Here is a 24670-nt window from a genome sequence, read left to right on the forward strand (position 1 = left end):
CTCCTGTAGCTTTTTTTTGTCTGAAAAATACACTATCTCTCATTTCTGAAGGATAGCCTTGCTGTGTATAGTATTCTTTGCTGGCAGTTTTTTTTTTTTCTTTTAATATTTTAAATACATCATCCCATTTTCTACTTGCTTGTAGAGTTTCAGTTGAGAAGTCTGCTGTTAGTCTGAGGGAGACTCCTTTATGTGCCTTGACATTTTTCTCTTGCTGCTTTTAGGATTCTCTTTTTGAGCTTTGCCAATTTGACTCATATGTGTCTCAGAGATGATCTTTTTCGATTGAATCTGTTTGGGGATCTTTGAGCTTCCTGGATATGAAGGTGTGTGTCTTTCCCTATACCTGGGAAGTTTTCCATTATTATTTCGTTGAACAGATTTTCAATGCCTTTAAACTTCTTCCACCCCTTCTGGAACACCCATGACTTGGATGTTTGTACATTTAAGGTTGTCTACTAGCTCTCTTAGACTTTCATATTTTTAAGTTCTTATTTCATCTTTTTTTCTTGTCTGCCTGAATTATTTCATAAAGACCATCTCTGGGTTCAGAAATTTTTTCTTCTACTTGCTCTAATCTGCTACTTAAGCTCCCTGTTGCGGTTTTTATTTCACTGAATGGGGTTTTCAGTTCCAGGAGTTCTGCTACATTCTTTTTTAAGGTATTAATCTCTGTAAATTTCCTCCTTTATATTCTGGATATTTTTTCTCATTTCATTGTGCTGTTTGAGTCCTCTCTTATATCACTGTTTCCTTAAGATAGTCACTCAGAATTCTTTTTCAGTCATTTCAAGGGTTTCCTGTTCTGTAGGGTCTGGTACTTGAGAGTTACTAAACTCCTTTGACAGTGTCACATCTGTTTTTTTCATATTTCTACTATATCTACATTGATCTCTGGTCATCTGGTAGATCTGCTGCTGCTTCTATTACTCTGGAGTGGATTTTGAGGAGAAAGAGTTCTTCCTCTATTTCCAGACTCAAGTGAGTCTCCTTGTGTCAATGAAGTTGCATATTCTGTGCAGTGGTTGTGGATGCTATTGTGGCATCAAGCCATCCTTGCAGCAGTAGAAGCTGTGGTTGTGGCTGTTGTGGACCACCTCCATGGACACTGAACTGCAGCTTCAAAGTAATCAATGAATTTGAGTAGTGTCAGTCCTCCAACTGTTCTTCTTCAACAATCTGGTGGCTATTCCAGACCTTTTTCCTTTCCATATAAACTTCAGAATGAGTTTGAAAATATCCACAAAGTAACTCACTGGGATTATGATTGTCATTGCAGTGAATCTATAGATCAAGTTGGGAAGAGCTGATTCTTAACACCATTTGAGTCTTCCTAAGATGGCCGTGGATTATCTTTTTATTTATTTAGGTCTTTTTTGATTTCTTTCATCAGAGTTTTCAAGTTTTCTTTGTATAGATTTTTTACATTTTTTGTTAAGGGTATATATAAACATTCATATTTCAAATTTTTGGGTGTCAAATTTTTTTTTCCTTTTTTGCAGCTGGCTGGTATGGCGATGCACACCCTGGACCTTGGTGTTACAACACCACAGTCTAACCATCTGAGCTAATTGGCCAGCCTTGGTGTTGTGTTTTTTATTTCAAATTCCAATTTCTCATTGCTGGTATATAGGAAAGCAATAGATATTTGTATATTAACCTTGTAACCTGAAACCTTGATATAATCACTTATTAGTTCCATGAGTTTTTATTGCTGTGATTAGTTCTTTGGAATTTTCTTTATTGACAATGTCATTTGAGAGCAAAGACAGTTTTATTTCTTTCTTCCCAATCTATATAGTTTTTATTTCCATATGCTGGCTTATTGCATTAGCTAGGACTTCCAGTAGGATGTTGAATAGGAGTGGTAAGCAGGGACATCCTTGCCTTGTTCCCAGTTTTAGGTGGAAAGCACCTAGTTTCTCACCGTTAAGTATCATGTTAGCTGTAGGGTTTTTGTAGATGTTCTTTACTAAGTTAAGGAAGAAACTCTCTGTTCCTAGTTCGCTGAACATTTTTATAATGACTGGGTGTTGAACTTTGTCAAATGCTTTTTCTGCTTCTATTGACATGACCAAGTGATTTTTCTTCTCTAGCCTGTTGATGTGATGGATTACATTAATTGATTTTTGAATTTGAACCAGCCTTGCATACCCTTCATTACTATTAAGGCTGAATAATATTCTACTGTATGTAATATCCCATTTTGTTTATCCATTCATCAGTTGATGGACAGTTGATTTGTTTATACAATTTGGCTATTACAAATAATGCTGCTATAACCATTTCATGTACAAGGGTACTCCAAAAAGTTTGTGGAAAAATAGAATTAAAAGATAATATGAATCATTCCATGAACTTTGTGATATACCCTCACACCAGTTTTTCTGTGAACATATGTTTTCAATACATTTGGATATACACCAAGGAGTAGAATTGCTAGGTCACAGCATTCTCTAAATTCAACTTTTGAGGAACTGGCAAATTTTTCCAGGGCAGCCACACCATTTTACATTCCCAACAGGAATGTATGAGGGTTCCACATTCTCCATATCCTTGCTAATTAAGTGTTATTGTTTGTCTGTCTGATTATAGTCATCCTACTGGGTGTGTAATATCTCATTATGATTTAGATTTCCATTTTCTTAAAGACCAATGATGCAGAGCATCATCTGAAATATTTATTTTCCATATGTAAAACATTCATTGAAGAAATATGTATTCAAATCCATTATCATTTTTAATTGTTTTCTGACTTTTTACGTACTGTTGACTTTTAAGAGTAAGAGTTCCTTGTGTAAAAGGAGTCTTCAAAAAGTTCACAGAAAGATTTGTATTATCTTTTAATTTTATTTTTCCAGAAACTTGTTGAAGTAACCTCATATCTGTGATTCTAGAATCTTATCAGACATATGATTTGCAAATATCTTCCTCAAATCTATTTTTTTTTCTGCTTTTTTGTTTGTTTGGACTGGTGGCCAATACAGGGATCAAACCCTGACCTGGTGTTATCAGCACCATGCTCTAACCAACTGAGCTAACCAGCTAGCCATCTTATCTATTTACTTTCTCTTTTATTAATTTTATTAATTCATTATTCAGGAAATTTCTCTTTTATTAATTTTATTTATTTACTTTTCAGGATAATTAGTATATCCAACATTACACAGTATTATCATTTAATGTGACCCTTTACTAATTTCTTGCTAACCTCCCCTCTAACTCCCCCACCTTTAGCAGCTTCAGTTCTGTTCTAGTGACTCTTAAAGCACAAAAGTTTTTAATTTTGGTGAAGTCCAATTTATCTATTTTTTCTTTGCTGCAAGTGCTTGAGGTTTCATATCTAAGAAACCAATACTTAATACAAGGTCATGAAGATTTACACCTATGTTTTCTTCTAAAAGATCCATAGTTTTAACTCATACATTTGGATCTTTGATTTACTTTAACTTTTGTATATGGTGTGAGGTAGGGGTTCACCTTCATGCTTTTGTATGTCAATATCCTGTTGTCCCAATACCAATGTTTTAAAATTATTCTTTCTCCACTGTATCTTCTTGGTAACACTGCTGAAAATTACTTTTATATATTGTTGTTGTATCCTGCAACCTTTTTAAGATCACTTGTTACACTTAAGAGGGTTTTTTCTTGGTTTTGATTTCTTAGGATTTTCTACACACACAGTAATATCATCTGCAAATAGAGAAAGTTTTATTTTTTACTTTCCAATCTGAATGCTTTTTATTTCCATTTCTTACGTAATTGCTCTGGCAAACTTTCCAGTACAGTGCTGAGAATAGTTACTCCTGATAGGAGGAAAACATTGTCTTACAACATTAAGTATCAAGTTAGCCACTAGTTTTTCTTAGATGCCTATTAAAAAGTTGAAGAACATCCCATTCTCCTCATAGTTTGTTTAGTGTTTTTATCATAAAAGGGTATTGGATTTTGTTAAATGCATTTTCTGTGTCTATTGAGATGATCATGTGTCTGTTGTACATTTCTGTATTAATAAGGTGTATTGCATTGATTGATTTTTAAATGTTTAACCAAGCTTTCATTTCTGGTAAATTCCACTTACTGATGGTATATAATACTTTTCAAACAGTCTTTATTGAGATATAATTAACATACCACACAACTTGCCCATGAAGTATAAATTATACAATTTAGTGGATTTTAGTATATTCGCAGTCATGCAACCATTACCACGTTCAAATTTTGAAAATTTAATTACCTCAAAAAAAATAAATCCCATACCCATTATAAGACACTCCCCATCTAATCTTTCCCCATACCCTGCGAATCACTAATCTACTTTCTTCCATCACTATAGATTTGCCCACTCTGGGCATTTCATATAAATGGAATATATAATATGTGATTTCTTATAACTAGTTTCTTTTGCTAAACATAATGAAAAACACTCCAATGTATGGATATACCACAATTTGTTTAACCATTCATCATTTGACAGACATTTGGGTTCTATCTTTTGACTATTATGAACAATGTTGCTATGAATACAAGGTTTTATGCAGATATATGTTTTATTTCTCTTGGGTATAAGCCTAGGAATGAAATGGCTTGGCCATAAGATAACTACAGATTTAACTTTTTTTTCTTTTGTTATCTTTCTGTCTTCCTTTTACTTATGTTTGTAATTTTAGCTCCCACTTATGTGAACACATGGTATTTCTTTCTGTACCTGACTTATTTTGTTTAATATGACTTTTCCTAAGTTCATCCATGTTGCTGCAAATGGCAATATTTCATTCTTTCTTATAGCTGAGTAATATTCCATTGTGCATATATACCACATTTTCCTATTCCAGGCATCTGATGATGGACATATAGGTTGGTTCCAACATTTGGTTATTGTAAATAGAGCTGTGATAAACATGGGAATGCAGGTACATCTTCACCATGAAGCTTTCCATTCCTTTGGGTATATACCAGAAGTGGAATTGCTGGATCATATGGCAGTTCTATCTGAAGTTGTTTAAGGAATCTGCACCATTTTCCATAATGGCTGCACCAATTCACAGTACAACCAACAGTGTAGGAGGTTTCCCTTTTCTTAACATCCTTGCCAGCATTTGTTATTCTCCATTATTTAGATGACAGCCAGTCTACTGGGGTGAGATGGGATCTTAATGTGGTTTTGATTTGCATTTCCCTGATGTTTAGTGATGTTGAGCATTTTTTCATGTGTCTGCTGGCCATATGCATATCTTCCTTTGAGAAATGCCTATTCAACTCCTTTGCCCATTTTTAATTGGGTTACTTGTTTTTTACTGTTGTTTGAGTTCCTGTTGTTTTTACTGTTGTTTGAGAATATTCTGGATAGTAATCCTTTATCAGATGCATAGTTTGCAAATATTTTTCTCCCATTCTGTGGGTTGTCTCTTGACTCTGTTAATTGTTTCTTTTGCTGTGCAGAAGCTTTGTAGTTTGATATAATCTCATTTGTTTATTTTTCCTTTTGTTGCCTGTGCTTTGGGGGTCATATTCATAAAATCTTTGCCCAGTCTTACATCTTGAAGTTTTCTCCCCGTGTTTTATTTTAGGAGCTTTACAGTTTCCAATCTTATATGTTTTTAATCCATTTTCAGTTGATTTTGGTGCATGGTGAGAGGTACAGGTCTAGTTTCATTCTTCTACATATGGATAACCAGTTTTCCCAGCACCACTTATTGAAGAGGCAGTCTTTCTCCATGTACGTTCCTGTTGCCTTTGTCAAATATCAGCTGACTATAGATTTGTGGGTTGACTTCTGGGTTCTATCCTGTTCCATTGTTCTGAGTGTCTGCCTTTATGTCAGTACCATCCTGTTTTGGTAACTGTAGCTTTGTAATACAGTTTGAAGTCAGGCAGTGTTATGCCTCCAGCTTTATTTATTTATTTATTTATTTTGCTCAAGATTGCCCTTGGCTATATTGTTCCATGTGAATATTAGGATTGTTTTTTCTATTTCTGTGAAGAATGACATTGGTATTTTGATGGAGATTGCACTGAATCTATAGAGCGCTTTAGGAAGTATGGACATTTTCACAATGCTGGTTCTTCCAGTCCATGAGCAAGGAATATCTTTTTGTGTCCTCTTTAATTTCTTTAAACACTGATTTGTAGCTTTCATTGTAGAGATCTTTCACCTCCTTGGTTCAGTTGATTCCTAGGTATTATATTTTTGTGTGTGTGACCATTGTAAATAGGCTTGCTTCCTTGATTTTCTGCTAATTTATTGGAGCTACAGATTTTTGTGTGTTGATTTTGTATCCTGAAACGTTATAAAAGTTGTTTATAAACTCTAAGAATTTTTTTGTAGAGATTTTGGGCTGTTTTACATACAGGTTCATGTCTTCTGCAAACAGGGACCATTTGACATCATCTTTTCCAATCTGAACGATGCCCTTTATTTCTTTCTCTTCCCTGATTGCTCTGGTTAGTACATCCAGTACTATGTTGAATAGGAGTGGTGAGAGTGGGCATCCTTGTCTTGTTCCCCTTCTCAAGGGAAAAGCTGAAAGCTTTTCAGGATGATGTTAGCAGATGGTTTGTCATATGTAGTAGCACTGATTATGTTGAGATACTTCTATACCTAATTTGCTGAGCCTTTAATATGAAGGGATGATGAATTTTGTCAAATGCTTTTTCTGCATCTATTGAGATAATCACATGGTTTTTGTCCTTGATTTTGTTGATGTGATGTATCATATTTATTGATTTATGTATGTTGAACCATTCCTGCATCCCTGGCATGAATCCCACTTTGTCATGGTGTATAATTTTTTTGATGTGTTGCTGTATTCTGACTGTGAAGATTTTGTTGAGGATTTTTGCATCTATGTTCACCAAGGATATTGGCCTGTAGTTTTCTTTTGTTTGAATCTTTGTCTGGCTTTGGTATCAGGGTGACACTGGCCTCATGCAATGAGTTTGGGAGAATGCCTTCTATTTCAGTTTTTTAGAATAGTTTGAAAAGAATTGGTATTAATTCTTCTTTAAGTGTTTGGTAGAATTTGGCAGTAAAGGCATCTGGTCCTGGGCTTTTCTTTGTTGGAAGACTTCTGATTATTGCTTCAATCTCTTTGCTTGTTATCAGTCTGTTCAGGTTTTCTATTTTTCCTGGTTTAGTCTTGGTAGTTTGTACATGTCCGGAAATTTATCCATTTCCTACAGGTTTTCAAATATGTTGGCATGTAGTGGTTTATCATAGTCTCTAATGATTCTTTGTATTTCTGTGTTATTGGCTGTTGTGTTTCCTTTTTCATTTCTAATTTTTGTTATTTGGGTCTTCTCTCTTCTTTTTTTAGTTAGTTCCTAATGGTTTGTGCATTTTATCTTCTTGAAAAACCAACTTTTTGTTTGATTGGTCTTTTGTATTGTTTTTGAGTTTCTATTTCATTTAGTTCTGCTCTGATTTTAATTATTTCTTTCTGCCTACTACATTTGGGATTTGGTTGTTCTTGTTTTTCTGATTCTTTGAGGTGTAGTGTTAGGTTGTTAATTTGAAAACTTTCTGTTCTTTTCATGTAAGCATTTAATGCAATACACTTCCCTCTTAGATTTGCTTTTACGGCATCACGTATGTTTTGGTATCATGTCTCATTATTTTCATTATTTTCTACACATTTTTTGTTTAATTTGTTCTGGGACCCAGATGTTGTTCAAGAGCATGTTGTTTAATTTTCATGTGTTTGTACAGTTTCCAGAGTTTTGCTTGTTATTAATTTCTAGTTTTAATCCATCGTGGTCTGAAAAGAAACTTCAAATGATTTCAACTTTTTAAAAATTGTTGAGGCTTGATTTGTGACCTGGCATGTGATCTATCCTTGAGAATGTTTCATGAACTGGTGATAAGTATGTATATTCTGTAGTTGTTGCATGAAATGTTCTGTAGATATGTGCCAAGTTCAAATGGTCTAATGTGTGGTTAAAATCCTATGTTTCTCTACTGACTTATTTCCTAGATGTTCTGTCCAATTTGAGAGAGGGCTGTTTAGGTCCCCTACTATTATAGTATTGGGGTCTATGTCCTTAAGTCCAATAGTGTTTGCTTTATATATGTGGGTGCTCCAATGTTGGGTGCATATATATTTGACTGTTATATCTTCTTGCTGGATAGATCCCTTTATAATTATACACTGGCCTTCTTTGTCTTTTTTTAAAATAATTTTTGGCTTAAAGTCTATTTTATCTGATATAAGAATAGCTCCTCCTGCTCATTTTTGATCTCCATTTGTGTGGTAAATCTTTTTCCATCCCTTCACTCTTAGTCTGTGTGTGTCTTTAAAGGTAAGTTGTGTCTCCTGTAAACACTAAATATTAGAGTCTTGCTTTTTAATCCGATTAGCCAGTCTGTGTCTTTTGAGTGGGGAATTTAATCCACTTACATTTAGGGTTGCTACTGAAAAGTATTGTGTTGCTTCTGGCATTTTACTGATTTTCATTGGATGTTTTGAATATCTTATGTTTCTTTCTTCTCAATTTATTGTTTTTCTTTGGTGTTTTTGGTTTTTTGAAATGGTAAGATACGTTTTCTGTTTCTCATTTGCATTTTTGTTCTATTTGTGGGTTTTGTTCTTTCTTGTGTATTCATGGAAGTGATTATTGTTTTTTGGATTCCACATGCAGGACTTCCTTGAGCATTTCTTGCAGGGCTGGTCATGTAGTGGTGAACTCTTCCAGTTTTAGTTTGTGTGGGAAATATACTATTTCTCCTTCATTTCTGAATGATAGCTTCATGGGATATAGTATTCTTGGCTGGCAGATTTTTCTTTTAGTATTTTGACTATATCATCCCATTCTCTTCTGGCTCATAGAGTTTCTGTTGAGAAGTCTGCTGTTTTCTGATGGGGACTCCTTTATACATGACTTGACACTTTTCTCTTGCTGTTTTTAGGATTCTCTCCGTGTCTTTGGCTTTGAACAGTCTGACTATAATGTGTCTTGGAGAGGACCTTTTTGGATAGAATCTGTTTGGAGATCTTTGAGCCTCTTGAATCTGAAGGTCCACGTCTGGGAAGTTTTCTTCTATTTCATTGAATATGTTCTCAATGCCTTTTCCTTTCTCCTCCCCTTAAGAAATACCCAGGATTTGGATGTTTGTACACTTGTGGTTATCTGCTCTCTCTCTTATCTTCTTTTAAAAGTAAATTTTTTTTATCTGCCTGAGTTATTTTGAAGAGATAGTCTTCAAGGTCAGAAATTCTTTTTCTGCTTGCTCTATCCTGTTGCTTAAGCTTTCACTTGTGTTTTTTATTTTGCTGAATGGCTCTTTCAGTTCCATAAGTTCTTCTACATTCTTTTCTAAAGTATTAATCCCTTTGTAGATATCTTCCTTCATATCCTGCATAGTTTTGCTCCGTTCATTGTGTTGTCTATCTGCATCTTCTTGCGTCTCATTGAGTTTCCTAAAGATTTTTACAAGGAATTTCTTCTCAGTCATTTCAATTGTTTCCTGTTCTATGGGGTCTGACTCTTTCAGGTCATGATATTCCTTTGGTAGACTCATATTTTCTTGTTTTTTCATATTTTTAGTATCTTTAAGTTGATGTTTAGTCATCTGGAAGAGCTGTTCTTCCTTCTGTTATTCTCTTTTCCTGGACTCTGCTGGTGGACGTCTTTGGGTCAATTCAGATGAGTAGTTGGCTGTCTGCCTGCATAGCTGCAGTGGCTGCTATGGCTTCTGCTGTGGTTGCACGTCACCCTCATGGTGGCAATGGTTGTGGCAGTGGCTTTGTTGGGTTGGCTGTGTGGCAGAAATGGCTCCAGCAGTGGAAGGCTGCTTGCACAATGATGGTGGCCCTGGTGGCTGCAGGGTCAATTTGCTACAGGGGTGGTGCTGGTGGTGGCAGTGACTGAGACAGTGATGGCTGCACTAGCTGCCTGCTTGGCTGTAGTGGCCTCCACAGCTGTCAGTGCAGCTAACGTGACTGTAGCAACAGCTGGGTTAACTCGTGGAGGTGCCAGCTGCACCAGTGGCTATAACTGCTTCCCTTCCCTTGCCTCTACAGTGTCCACAGTGGTAGAGGGGTTACCTTGCGAGGGTGGCAGCTGTATTGGCAGCTGAAGCTGCCTCCCTCGAGTTTGCTGTGTCTGCAGTGACAGCAGGCTTACCTCGTGGGGTTAGCAGTGGTGCCAGAGGCTGCACCTGCCTCCCTCCCACCTGTGATGTCTGCAGTAGAAGTGGGGGAAGTGAGGTTACCTTGTGGGGTGGCAGTGGTACTTTTAGCTGCAACAGCCTCTGATGCCTCTGAGGTGTCTGCAGTAGTAGTGGGGTTACCTCACAGGGGCAGGAGTACTGCCATTGGTTGGAACTGCCTCACTCTTGTCTGTGGTGTCCTTGGTGCTGTCCTAGGTGGCAGCTGAGTTACCTCGTGGTGACAACAGCAGCAGCAATGGCTGCAACTGCCCCACTCTCATCTGCAGTGGCCCTGGTGGCTGCAGGGCCAATTTGCTGCAGGGGAAGCAGTGCTGGGGCCTGTCACTTTTTCACTCACTCCCTTAGTGGTCGTGGCAGCTGCAGGGTTAATTTTCTGCAAAAGCAGTGATTCTGGAGACTGCCACTTCCTTGCTCACTCCCTCAGACCCAGCCAGTCCTGCTGGTGCGATGGCTATGGTGGCAGCAGCTGCACTGCACACAACTACTGCAGGGGACCTGCAAGAGGCTGAGCTGGCTGTTGAGGCTGCTTGGGCAGGGGTCCCGTGCATGGTTGGTCTGGCTGGTACAGGGTTGTAGACAGCCACTAGCAAAGCCTGCTGCACTGCAGGTGGCTGTGGCAGGGGAACCACACATGGCTGGGCTAACTGGTGTAGCAGTGTGGGCAGGGATCCTGTTCACATCTGGCCTGGTCAGAGCTGTGGTACCAATTTGGGTGTTTTCCAGCAACAGCAGCAGCTGGAGCCATGCTGCAGGTAATAGCAGCAGCTGTAGCCGTGTTGCAGGCAACAGCAGCAGCTAGAGCCATGCTGTGGGCAACAGCAGCATGGGATGAGGCCAAACTCACAGTGGGAAGGAGAATGATGGTTTTGGTTCCTGATGATGTCACTGGTGAGTGCAGTGCTGGTAGTGAAGTGCCTGTTCTGGTCTTCTGTTGGAGAAATACATTCTACATTTCTCTATAGTCTTCCGTCTTCCCACAATCCTCCAGATGTAACTTTTTTGGGGAACTATAAAGCATTTTGTAAATTGCTGGATTCAGTTCCCTAGTATTTTCTTGAGGACAGATATGTTTATATTCATAAGGGATATCAACACCTTCTCGTGGTGTCTTTGTCTGGTTTTGGTTTCAAGGTATTGCAGCCTTGCAGCCTCACAGAATAGGTTGGGAAGTGTTCGCTCTTCTATTTTTTAGAAGGAAAATATAAGCAAATGATATTAATTCATAAACATGTAGTAGAATTCACCAATGAAGCTTTCTGAGCCTGGGCTTTTCCATATAGGAAATTTCTAATCACAGAGTCAATCTCTGATATTGTTACAGGGCTATTCAAATCTATTTCTTCTTGAGTCAGTTTTGGCAGTTTGCCTCTTTCTAGGAATTAGTTGATTTCACCTAGGTTATGTAATTTGTTGGCAAACAGTTGTTCTAAGTATTATCTTATAATCCTTTTTAGTTTTCTAATGTCATTAGTAATGTCCCCACTTTCATTCCTGATTTATTAACTTGAGTCATCTCTGTTTTTTCATTGGTCAGTCTAGATAAAGTGTCTTAATTTTTTTTCCAAAAAACCAACTTTTCATTTCAGCGATTTCCTCTATTGTTTTTCTATTCTCTATTTCATTTATTTCTCCTATAATCTTCATTATTTCCTTCTTCCTGCTTTTAGTTTCTCTTCTAGTTTCTTAGAGTGGAAGGTTTAGTTATTGATTTGAGCTTTCTTATTTTTCAACATAGGCATTTATAGTAGTAATTTTCCCTCTAATCACTGCTTTTGCTGCATCTCAGAAATTTTGGTATGTTTTTTGTTTTCATTCATCTAAAAATATTTTCTAATTTTCTTTGCGATTTCTTCTTTGAATGATTGGCTATTTAATAGTGTGTTGCTTAGTTTACACATATTTATGTATTTCCCAAATTTCCTTCATTTATTTATTTCCAATTTCATCCCAGGGAAGATACTTTCATGGTTTCAATCCTTTAAAATTGATTGAGACATATTTATCAGGTTAATACACAATCTATCTGAGATATTCTCTATTCTACGCACACTTGAGAAGAATGTAGTTTTCTGTTGCTGGGTGGAGTATTCTACAAATGTCTGTTAAGTCTTGGTGGTTTTTAATGTTTTTCAGGTCTTTCTTACCTTTCTTTGTTAATCTTCTGTCTAGTTGTTGAATTCATAATTGAAAGACAGGTATTGAAGGTTTCAGCTATTATTGACTAACTATCTCTTTCTCCCTTCAATTCTGCCTGTTTTTGTATCATGTATTTTGGGGCACTGTTGTTAGATGCATACATGTTTATAATGCTATTATCTTCCTGATCTATTGACCCTTTTATTTATAACAAAATGTTCTTTAGCTCTAGTAACAATTTTTGTTTTAAAGGCTATTTTATCTGATTAGTGTAGCCACTTCAGATCTCTTTTGGTTACTGTTTGCATGGATTTCTTTTTCTATCCACTGACTTTCAATTTACATGTGTTTCTGAATCTAAAGTGTGTTTCTCTTAGATAGCATATAGTTGGGTCATGTTTTTCATCCATTCTGCCGATCTCTGCCTTGTAACTGAAATGCTTAATTAATTTATATTTAATATAATTTCTGATAAGTTAGAATTTATGTTTGCAATTTTGTTGTTTATTTCCTATGTTTTTTTGTTCCTATATTCCTGCATTACTGTCCCTCTTTTGTGTTAAAATGGTACACTAGAAAAAAATCTGTTTAAGTCCCTTGTCATTTCTTTTACTGGTTTTTAAAGTTATTTTCTTATTAGCTGATTTGGGAATGACAATTCACATCTTAACTTAAAAAAAGGTGGTTCAGATTAAGAAAAACATAATTCCAATAATATACAAACACTTTGATTCTATATAGCTCCATTCCCTCCTCTGTGCTGTTATTTTCATGCCAATTACATCTTTATACATAGTATGCCCATCAAAACAGATTTACACTTGTTGTTTTGTGCATTTCTGTTTTAAATAAGTTAGGATGAAAAACAGTTACAACCAAAAGCACGTTTATTGTTTTTTTTATATATGTGTAGTTATCTTTACTAGTGCTCTTCATTTCTTCATATAATTTCAAGTTATTATCTAAAAGTCTTTTCTTTTGCACCTAAAGGACTACTTTTGGTATTTCTTGCAGGAAAGGTCTGTCACTACCTAGTGACACATTTTCTCAGTTTTTTATTATCTGGAAATATTTTAATTTATTCTTCATTTTTGACGTATGGTTTTGCTGGATAAAGAATTCTTAGTAGACAATCTGTTTTCTTTTACCACTTTGAATGATATTCTATTGTTTTCTGGTCTCTAAAATCTCTGATGAGAAATCTGCTATAAGTATACTATAAGTCATTTCTCCATTGCTGTTTTCAAGGTACTCTCCTTGTCTGTACATTTTGACAGTTTGATTGTGATGTGTTTGGGGGTTCATCCTACTTGGAGTTTGTTGAATTTCCTGGATGTATAGATTATTGTTTTTCATCAGATTTGAGAAGTTTTATTTCTTCAAATTTTCTTTCTACTCCTTTTTCTCTTCTCCTTCTGGGGTTCCTATTGTGCATATATTGGTATGCTTGATGGCATCCCAGAGGCCTCTGAGGCTCTGTTCTTTTTGCTCATTCTTTTTCCTTTCTGTTCCTGAGTCCAGATAATCTCAATAAACCTGTTTTCAAGTCTCCTGATTTGGATTCTTTCCTCTGCTCACATCTGTTGCTAAGCCCCTTTAGTGAATTTTTCATTTTGGTTATTGTACTTTTCATTTCCAAAATTTCTGTTTGGTTCTCTCTTTTTGTTTGTGTAGTTTCTATCTCACTATTGGTATTTTCTATTTGGTAAGATATTGTTCTCATACTTTAGTTTTTTAGACATGGTTTCCTTTGTTTCTTTGAGCATATTAAAAATAGCTAATTTAAACTACTTTTCTAGTAGGTACAGCTGGGCTTGCTCAGGGACAGTTTCTATTGATTGCTTCCCCCGCTGTGTATTAGCCCTATTTTTCTTTGCATGCCTATAATATTTCATTGAAAACTGGATGTCTTAAATAATATTACGTGTCAACTCTAAAAATCAGAATCTCCCCTCCTCTAGGGTTTGCTGCTGTTGCTGATTACTGTTGTTCTTGCTTAGTGATTTTTTTTTAGAAAGAAATTCTTTAAAGGCTATATTCTTTGTTGTGTGTGGCCACTGAACTCTCTTCCTGGTTAGCTTAGTCTTTGCTCAGGGGCTTTGTGTCTGTGGGGCACACTTTCAACATTCAGTCAGGGAGTTGACATCTCTGCCTTACCATTCAATTCCTGCTTGCACAGCCTGAAAGTCAGAGAGAGGTGAGAGCTTACAGCCTTCCCAGATCTTTCCTGAGTATGTGCACAGCCCTAGATATGTACAAGGCTTTCTTGATTCCCAGGAATATGTTGTAGCTTTTTTAAAGCTTCTATGAAAATCTCATTCCCCAACTTTTCTTTTTAAGCTTTTAGGCTAGCTTTTTGTTTGCCTCAATTGTTATCCACTGCCTCAGGCAACAATGAAGTTACCTCTAAAAGTTTAGCAAACGCCCCTGGAGAAAAGATTATTTTGCATTGGGTGATCTCTGAGTCAGGCCAAACAAAGACAGCATTACAAGTAGAGTCTTCCAGGGAACTACCAGACAAGTCAAAAACTGACAATATGCAGGAAATGAGGTTTTGAAGGAGTTTTATCCCTGTTCTGCATTCTCCGGTAGCTGCCAGGTTGCTGGTTTTCATGATGATTGTAAACTGATTGTTTTTAAAGTTACTGTGAACCTGTAGAGAGGGGATGGAAATTGGGGAAGTTACAGGACTATGAAACTCACTGTTCTTACTAAGAATCAGCCATTTTTCTTGAACAAATTCTTCCTATATAGCTGTAAACGTTTGGTCAATTTCCAGAGCCATGAAAAAAGTTGGTTCTCACATTTGTCACCTTTCCTGTTCTTTTTAATGGAAGTGAGAGTTGTTGAAAGTTCTTATTCTTCCAATTTTGCTGACACCACCCACTATCTGGGACTTCTAGAATGAGATATTCTTGGAGACTAAGCAAACTAGAATGCAATATATACTCTTTCTAGAAGACAACTTATAATACTCCAAAATAAAAACTGCCATTTTTGGATTTTTACAATTAAACCATAAAGAATTGAGTGCTGCCAAGAACTTGAAACTTTGACAATTCAATTCCAATTCTCTACATCTTACCTAATTTCCTTATAATAATTTGCCTGATTTAATTTTCATACCTATTTTGAAAACAAAAAGTTTAATTTAATTAGTGGCTCAGCAGAATTAGAGACAAAAAAGTATATTAATTAAAAGTTCAAGATAATAATCTAGGAATTTCCTTAATAGAACCTGTATATGTAAGTATAAAAATATCACCCAGTCAGAAGTAATAACCTAATATAAATTCACCCAGCTTTCACTTAATAGAAACTTCTTATTCATCTCATGTTCATAAGAATCAATATCACTTTTTCATACGTGTAAAAGAAATTCCAAACCATTTAGGAATAACATACCTTTTTAGGAGTCTAATAAAAGCTGTGGACACTCTTTCTAGTAAAATAAACATAATTCTGCTTACAATTTCATGGAATTATTGGATACCCTGCAACCTGCAAGTTAAGAACCCCTATTAAACAAAAACATTATGATTTTGATGGTAAAAATAGAGAACAGATATACAAGTAATAATAATATATCATCTTCAGTAGAGCTATAAGAATTTAAAATATTAAAACAGATATAGGTTGTCTCCAACTAATAAAAACATTTCATTTGAAAAGTTAATTTATAAGTTATTTACTTAGAATTTATTACATATTTTTCTAATAAAAGTTATGTAATAAACAATGGTTGGGGATTATTAAAATGTATGTCCCTTAAGGGCTGGTGTTCTTTTTATTCGTCTTTGTATTAAAATGATCTAACCAAATAAATAGCATGTGATAGGTTCCCAGGTGACCCTTTATGAAACCTATTTCACTCAATAATATATTTGAATACAAATGCACTAAGAAAACAGGAAAACATATTGAGGTAATGACAAAGATCAAATACACCACAAAGCCAAAAGTAAAATAATAAACTAGAAAAAGAAAATAATAAAGAATAAAATATATTTTAAGTTATCAGTTGCTTGGAAGATAGGTTTAGAATGCAATCTTAAATATAGATATTTCTAGATCTCTTATTTGAACTTATGAATTCCTTTTTATTGTACTAAATTTCATTTCAAAATATGTGTCTTCTTAATACAGCATGTTCTATGCTTAGCCATGAATGAGGTCATTTTGGACCCTAACAATTTGTAAATGAACTGTAAGAGCAGGAGGATAAGATGTTTTGCCTGTAGTGACTGGAAAGGGGTTGAAAGAAGTTGGGTGGGGGGAGGGAGGGTCATTGTTCAGAGAGGTTTTATGTAATAAAATAATTTCCTATTCAGTACATATATGAGTAGTATACATTTTATAATAAAATGTGTCCAAATTAGAATAAAGTAAGCTAGTGTGAACATGAGCAATAGAGAGTATGGGAACCTCACTGCAAAAAAAAAAATGGTGGAGGTAGTGAAGATGGAATTTTGATTCTGTTTCTCAGTTAACTTTATAATGAGTCATTGTGCTAAAGAAAATGAGAAAACTATATCTGGTGCCATAAATATGAAAGGACAGTTGCATATTTTCACATTAAACTCTGACCAAAATCCCGAGTAATATGAAGAATTCAACAAAATGTCATTTAATATCTATAGGCTGCAGTCTTATCATATAGGACAGATATGAAAAGAGTACAGGATGCCATGAAATTCAAAGAGGCTTAAGAGTATGAAGGATCAGTGGAATGGTCTGGCCTTGTGTTCAGAACAGAACTGGAAGACATTTATATAGCCGAAGCAATGAAGGAGTGAGCTACGACTTAAGTGACAAGCTCCTATATATTATATTAAGTAAAAACAGGACTTAAACCCAGGTATATGGACTATAAACCAAGCTCTCCTCCCCTTTTTAAGTTTGGAGTTTGACTCCCTGACTAGGTGACAATAAACAGAAGTTCAGCCTCGTATTCTGGGTCTAAAGCTCCAGACATCTGGCTGAAGAAATCTGTCAATAAACAACCTCAGCCAAACGGGAAGGTAACTAATTGTCGCCCTAAAAAATGTCTTTAGCCTCGAGAGATTTAGAATTTGTATACTGATAAGATAAATCAAACCTCTGTTATTAATAATTTGGGGTTAAGAAATAAGTTATGAATGCTTATTTTAATTATTTGTAACAATGCTTAAGAAAATTTGGCCTATATTACTCCAATTTAATATATGTAATTGAGTAATTGGTTTAGACTTGTGATTTTAAATTGAAATTTTACTAAGTCTATAAACAGTATCAGAATATTTAAGAGAAATAAAGATTCAATACATCTATATGTTTAATGAACTAAATTTATACAAAAAAGTTAAAAGAAACATAACTTAGTTGCAAAGCCTGCTTAAAAGTAAATTTTAAATTTTGCTAAGTGCATCAAATAATTTATATTCAAAAGCAGCAATAGCTAATTCCAGAGTATGAAACCATAAAGTATAAAACATCTAAATCTTACCATAAGATTTTAAAGATTAAAACACTAAAAATAAATCAATTAATGATTCTTCATGAAAAGCAACTTCTAAGAATCTTCCTTAATCATTATATGGATAATAATAATTCAAAAGGTCACAAAAGTATTTAGAAGTAATAATCCTGAAAAAATATCTGCAGGAACAAATTAACTTGGAACTCACAGTATGTGGGCATCTACTTCTCAAAGTAAGATAACTGGATAAAATATAAATAGGCTACTCTGCCTTGATTTTCCAATCTAAACTATCAACTGCATTGCTCTTGGTATTAAAAAGGAAAGGAATAAAGAAGGATCCATCTTTTACTGGACTGTTGAAAAGTCTAAAGTTAAAAGATAGGCTAATTAGAAAAGTTAATGCAATAACTAATTGTGCCATCTGAAATATGAGCATATATGAATCATAGTTATATGAAACCCTGGCTTAAAAAACTAAAAACTAAATAACTTTAAAATACATACTGTTTATAAATATTTATACATATGATTTTCCATATTAATGTCTTGAAACAAAATTTTAAGTCCTGCAAATCCTAACAGCACTGGTCTTTCAAATTTTCAAACATATACCACATATGACTTAAGCAAAATGTGATGTATGAATCTTCTAATTCTACTAGATCATAATCCTAAAGGTAGTAAGTTATGCACTGGGAGGGAATACAGCTTCTTTCCATCTGCAATTATCATTCTTGTCATTATTTACACTCCTCCCCTTCCCATCCCATGTCCCACACCATAGAATCAAAGTTAGATCAAAATATATGTCTAGATTTCAATCCTAGATGACTTTATAACTCTGTAAATTATCCTGTTTTTCAAATACCATGTTCTAGAATTCTGGCAAACTAAAATGGAGTTTAAACTGTCTCCACCCAATTCCCATTGCATCACACCCTCTGCTTCCCCTCCCCCAGATGAAGGTTAAGTTGATAAATGGATTTTGGAGATGGAATAAAGCCAGACATCAAATAACTTACTTGAAATCCATCTCTTACCTTCTGTACTTAACCCTGGACTTGATGTGAACTTGGCTACATCAACGATTTTTACAGCAAACTGTTGCCCAGTTTCTCTGTTGATACATCGTCGTACAACACTGAAGGGACCCCTAAAAAACAAAAAGTTAGTTTTTTAATTCAATGATTTTAAGTTCCTATTCCCCATCAACGTTTTACTATGTTTCATTGTCAGTACTATAGCCATACTACATAACCACCAAGGCACTCTATTTTAGACTCCAGATGGAATATAGTTTTCAAAATAAAATTTAAGTAATATAATTTTGAACATATTTTTCTATAATTCATGTGGTAATTCATAATTTAAAAATGTTATTAAACCAGAAAAACAGAAGACAAATAATTGAAAATCATTTTAAAAAAATTCTAAATAGTATTTTGTTCAAGGCAAATAATCATTGTAATATTCTATACAGATTATCAACATCCTAAACAAAATAAGCAAAGTCCATAGTAGCGGTAGTGTATAGAACTTTATTCTTTTGAACCAGAAACTGAAGTCATTCTTGACACCTCCCTCTCATCTTACCCATCACTTATCTAATCTTCACTAACAAGTCCTACTGAGTTTATTTCAAATACCTCTTGAACCTGTCGACTTCTCTCCATGTCCCACACACTAGTCTAAGCTACTCCCATCTTCTACCAGGACTACTAAAAAACTTGGTTATCCCATTCATTCTTGCAGTGATGTTTGAAAAATGATAATCTGGTATTATATCCCTGGCTTAAAACCCTAGAAGGAGAAAGAAAGTATTTGCAATACACATATCTAGTCAAGAACCAAAATACTTGTATATAAGTAATTCCTAAATAAAAACAAACAAACAATTCCAAAACAAATCTGGCAAAAGACTTGAACAGGCACTTCACAAAGAGAAAGCCCTGTATGATTTGGTCTCCAAGAACCTCTCCAGTCTCACCTGAAATCACAGAGAAATCTTTCATCCTCCTCAAACTTCAAATTAGAATTGTTCTGAATTACCACAGGAAAGGAAGTAATTTCTACCAGCAGAGCCACTGGCCTAGCTATTGACTTACCTAGTCAGTCCTCTCCTTAATCTAAATCAGAGGCTTTCAATACTGGCCACACAGCTGAATCAGCTGAGATGATTTTGAAAATGCCGCTGCCAAGGCCATAAACACACACACACACACACACACACAAACACAGACACACACACACACACAGACACACACACACACACACACACACACACACACACACACACAGTTCTTTGTGACTTATAGTTTTCAAATAAATATCTGAACTCAGGATAATCCAAAGATAGATTTGTGCATCTTCAAATTGACTATTCTGACTATAACACAAAATACAACAGCAATATACTATAGTAGTTTATTTGAAGGCTAGTATGGTTTAAGTCATTAAATACACACACATACGTACATGTATACATGTGTTTATTTTTCCCCACCTGGGGAAAAAACAGGAAAACAAAAAAACACCGTCATTGGCTTTTACAAGCACAAACAGTACACCTGGATGCATGTATTCAATTAGCAGGTAGAGAGAAGTTCTTCATTCATACTAGAACACTTGTGATACTGTTTGCCTTAAAGTAAAATTGTCTTCTTTCAATTAAAGGACAAGCAATTGAATTTAATCTAACTCACACTTAAACATTTCTCCAAGAACACATGAATGCCATCATGAAGATATTAATCATATCACAGCTTTAAATCTAACTCTTCAAGCAACTTAACAAAGCTAACCTGGAAGGAAAAGAAATGGTAATAACATACCTTTCAGAACTCTATAGAAAGAGGACCTTTCAATAACCACTGTTCAAAGATTTTCTTCTGTGAGAAGACACTATAATAAAGTGAGGAAGAACTCCCACAAATGTTCTCATTTTCAACCTGGATGTCTTACCTGTGATTACTTATCCTGACAATAGCAAGCAATATCAGGAAATTCTTACTGTAATTGGTTTTTGTCCACACATAAACCCTTGGGACTCTATTTATATAAACATTTGTGTAGTGTGCTTCAATCTTTTTGGAAACTTTCCAAGATCTCTATGTGGGATTGTTCATGGTCAATCGAGTCAATTCTTTACTTTTTCCTGCTTGAACAAAGGTGAGAAAGAAAGCATAGCTCCTCCTCCCACCCTTTTAGTAACAGTAAAATTAAGAGAGCTTGGGAGGGAGGAGAGAAAAGGGAATAGTGAGACAACAAAATGCAGAAATTTTTAAAAATCTGTGAATAAAAATCACAAACCAAATCCCCAATTTGTTAAGCTAATTTTATAATATGAGGCAAAGAAAATGAGTATACCTATGAACTTCTGAGAACCTGAAGACAAGTCACAAGTAAAGCATTTTAAGGGTCTGTCCATCAATGACATCCAGGGTGAACCAAATTTAATACCCTGAAAAGATATCAAAATATCCTTTGAGAGTTTTTTTTTTTGTGATTTACTCCATCAACTACAAACTCAGTGGAAACTGATAAATATTTAAGATTTGGCTTGATCTCCCATTTTAAAAAGAGAGGGGTGATAAAGTGTGTGTAACATCTACATCAATATACTATTATACTTGGATGACAGTTAGGAATAAGAAACAGCAAAAATCCGGGAGGTCTAGGTTTCAGTATGGCTTGTACCCTTTTTTTGATGCTTGAAATTTCATCCTTAAATTTTTAAATCCATGGTACAGTCATTTTGAGTGTGAGAGGTCTTCAAAAAGTTTGTGGAAAGATTCATATTATCTTTCAATTCCATTTTTCTATTATCCTCATATTTATGTGTGTGGGGGGGGGAATACTGATATAATTGTAAGCCATCATCATAAACTACTATCTTTCTCATATTTCCAGTAATTATGACCAGGATATTAATCAAAATGGAATGATGAGATAATTAGCGGCATTTTAGATTTGATAAAATATGAGTATATATTCTTTATTCATCTCTTCACAAATAATGAATATTGATTGGGATTGTAAAACAAGGTTCTACTTGAGGCAGATGGCTGCTCCCAGAGGTCTGTTTTTAAGTAAAAGGTCAAATAAACTAGAATGTGTTACAAGTGAAAATTGCTCTACTTTTTGGGAGATTCCCTCAACTTTATCTGACAGTCCTTCTATTGAGTTTTAAATTTCTTTGTGCATTTATTTTTCAAGAACTCTTTTTTTTTTCCTAAAAGTTCCGTTTTTGTCTCATAGTTGTAATATCTTTCTGAAGATATTAATGATAATTTGAGGTGGTGTTCTTGTATAGTCTGTTTCCTCTAAGTTGCCCTTTCTGTTTGTTTTGGGCTCTGTCTTCCAAATTAGAGATTCTTCTCCAGATGTCTTAGGTGCCTTGGTTGTCTACTCAAAATTAGGAATAGAGCAGTGTTTCTCAATTGGGGGCAATTTTGCCCCTCAGGGGACATTGGGCAATGTCTGTAGACATTTTTTGTTGTCAGAGCTGGGTGCGGGAATGCTACTTAGCGTCTAGTGAGTAGAGTCTAGGGGTGCTGCTAAGCATTCTACAATACATAAGACATCCCTGCACAACAAAAAATTATCCATCTCAAAATGTTAATAGGGCTGAGGTTGGAAACCTTGCAGAAGGTGGACCGAAAGCTGATTGAGGGAGCTCTGAAGGTGTGGTTGGAACTTATTGACTTTGGGTCTTTGAAGAATGATCTAGTTGAGCAGTTTGGAGAACCTCATGTCATTATCTCTAGGTCTTTCCTTCTGAGCTGGTCAGATATGCAATAGGAAAGTCTTTCATCTCCTGCCTTAAGGGTAAAGGTCTGACTCCCAACATTCCCCCTGTTAGGGGAAAGGGGACTAGACCTGTCTACATTCAGTGCATATGTGGCCACATAATAATCCCTTTGCTTTACGTATTCATGGTAGTTATGTTCTATAAAGTTGCCACGAACACTGAATGAGTGAATACTAAAGCATTACTCATAGGGGAAATACACGGGTTCCTTTGAGCCTCTGGTCACAACATTTTTGTCAGCCAGTCAATACATAACATTGTTTTATGTGTATTTCTATTTAAAGACACCGTATTTAATATATATTGTTGATTTATTAACATTGAACTAATGGCTAATGGCTTTATAACTCTTGCCTAAGTAAAGCTTATCTAACTCACATCGACTGTATGTCAACTGTGTGTGTATTTTGTGTGTGTGTATAAAAATTTGTTCTTGGCCTTCACTTTCCCCACCCTTTTCTAAATTATTTGTTCTTCTTGTTCACAGTTTTCTTACATAGGTTGTGACACATTGGACAACTCATTACAAATGTAATGGTGCTTCCAAGCCTATGATATGGACAGGAAGTTCACCCCATTTATTACAGGTTTCCTGAGACAGGATGTGTTTTTGTTTGTAAACCTCTTGTAGAGTGAGAATTTTCTATTACAGCTGTAACCCCAAAGTTTATATGTAGCAACTTAAAGTATTATTTTAAATTTATTTCAACTAGATATAAAATTACAATTAACAGTTCATATTGACATTACTATGTTTGAGATGCAAATATTGTTTTTTTCTTCATTTATATATATCAAGTCATTTAACATAATTTGTACAGATACTTAAAAAAATTAAGACCTCTTTTGATTAGTAAGATACTATGAATTTCCCTCAGCCATTAAAAACATTTTTTAAAAAAACTGGGAAATATATGTATGGAGGAGTGTGTAAAATCTGTGTGTGTGTGTTAATTTTTTTAAAGAATAATAAAATAAAGACCTTTTAACCCATCTTCCAGGTTACAAAGTAACCCTTATGTGCTCCTTCCCAATCACAATCCCCCTTTCCCTCAAACCATCCTCTTTTCTAGTTCCTGAGTTGTTTAGTGCTACCAGTTCATGAGCTTCTTGAGGACTCTACAGTGTAAATAGGTTTAGTTATTTTTTCTTTGCAAGTCAGCTTTCCCAAGTCTGCTAAGTCAATCCCACTACTCCATCTGCTTTCTTTCATCCCAAATTTGCTTATTACTACAGGTTGAATATCCCTTATCCATACTGCTTGCTACCAGAAATGTTTCAGATTTTAGAATATTTTCAGATTACTGGTTGAGCATCCCTAATCCAAAAATCTCAGATCTGAAGTGCTCCAATGAGCATTTCATTTGAGCATCATGTTGGTGCTCAAAAAGTTTTGGATTTTGGAGCATTTGGGGTTTTCAGATTAAAGATGCTCAACCTGTATTGTTTCCTCTCTTGTTCTCCCAGTCCATTTCTTAAAAAAACCCTTTTGGTATCATTTTAGTGGAGTTTGGAGAGGGAAATAAATTGGATGTACTGTGCTTAATCTATACTATTATCCTGGAAACCAGCATACTATGTTCTAGCATAATTTCATCTAGTTCTAGTCTCTTTTTTTGATATATTTATCTTTGGTATCAGGATTGTTTATTTCCTAGACTTAACCTTTTTTCATATAAATGGAAACTAAAAGATTATTCTGTGTCTGTACAGGGACACATCTGTATTCTTTTTAAAACTTTAGGAGATGTTAATAGCAATTAACTTAAAGGAATAATCCCAGAACTTAAATCATGAGTAAGCCAAATTAAAAAGTACTCAGCAAAATAAATAACCCATGTCCATGCACACACTACTGTAAAATTTAAAATCACTGTGGACAAGGAGAAGATTTTCAAGTTTCCAGAAGTGGGGGTAAGGGTATGTGAGGGGAAGGAAGATACAGTTCACACACAATGGATCAGAAATCATAATGGCTTCAGACCTCTCAATGGCAATACTAGAAGCAAAAATACAATAGAGCAACACCTTCATAATCATGAAGGAAAATGATTTCTAACCTTTAATTCTACATCCAGCCAGAGCATCAATAACA

The 24670-nt window shown here is 35.1% G+C and overlaps 1 protein-coding gene across 1 annotated transcript in view; it reads right to left on the bottom strand.

Annotated features, from left to right (window-relative positions):
• CASK (calcium/calmodulin dependent serine protein kinase) overlaps window positions 1–24670 on the bottom strand; it is a 378414-nt gene that overhangs the window by 295249 nt on the left and 58495 nt on the right. Inside the window, exon 2 of the mRNA XM_063083161.1 lies at window positions 18806–18918. Coding sequence (XP_062939231.1) covers window positions 18806–18918 — 113 coding nt within the window. The remainder of the gene's footprint in view (window positions 1–18805; window positions 18919–24670) is intronic.

The sequence above is a fragment of the Cynocephalus volans genome, chromosome X, assembly GCF_027409185.1.
Source record: "Cynocephalus volans isolate mCynVol1 chromosome X, mCynVol1.pri, whole genome shotgun sequence".
NCBI lineage: Eukaryota > Metazoa > Chordata > Mammalia > Dermoptera > Cynocephalidae > Cynocephalus > Cynocephalus volans.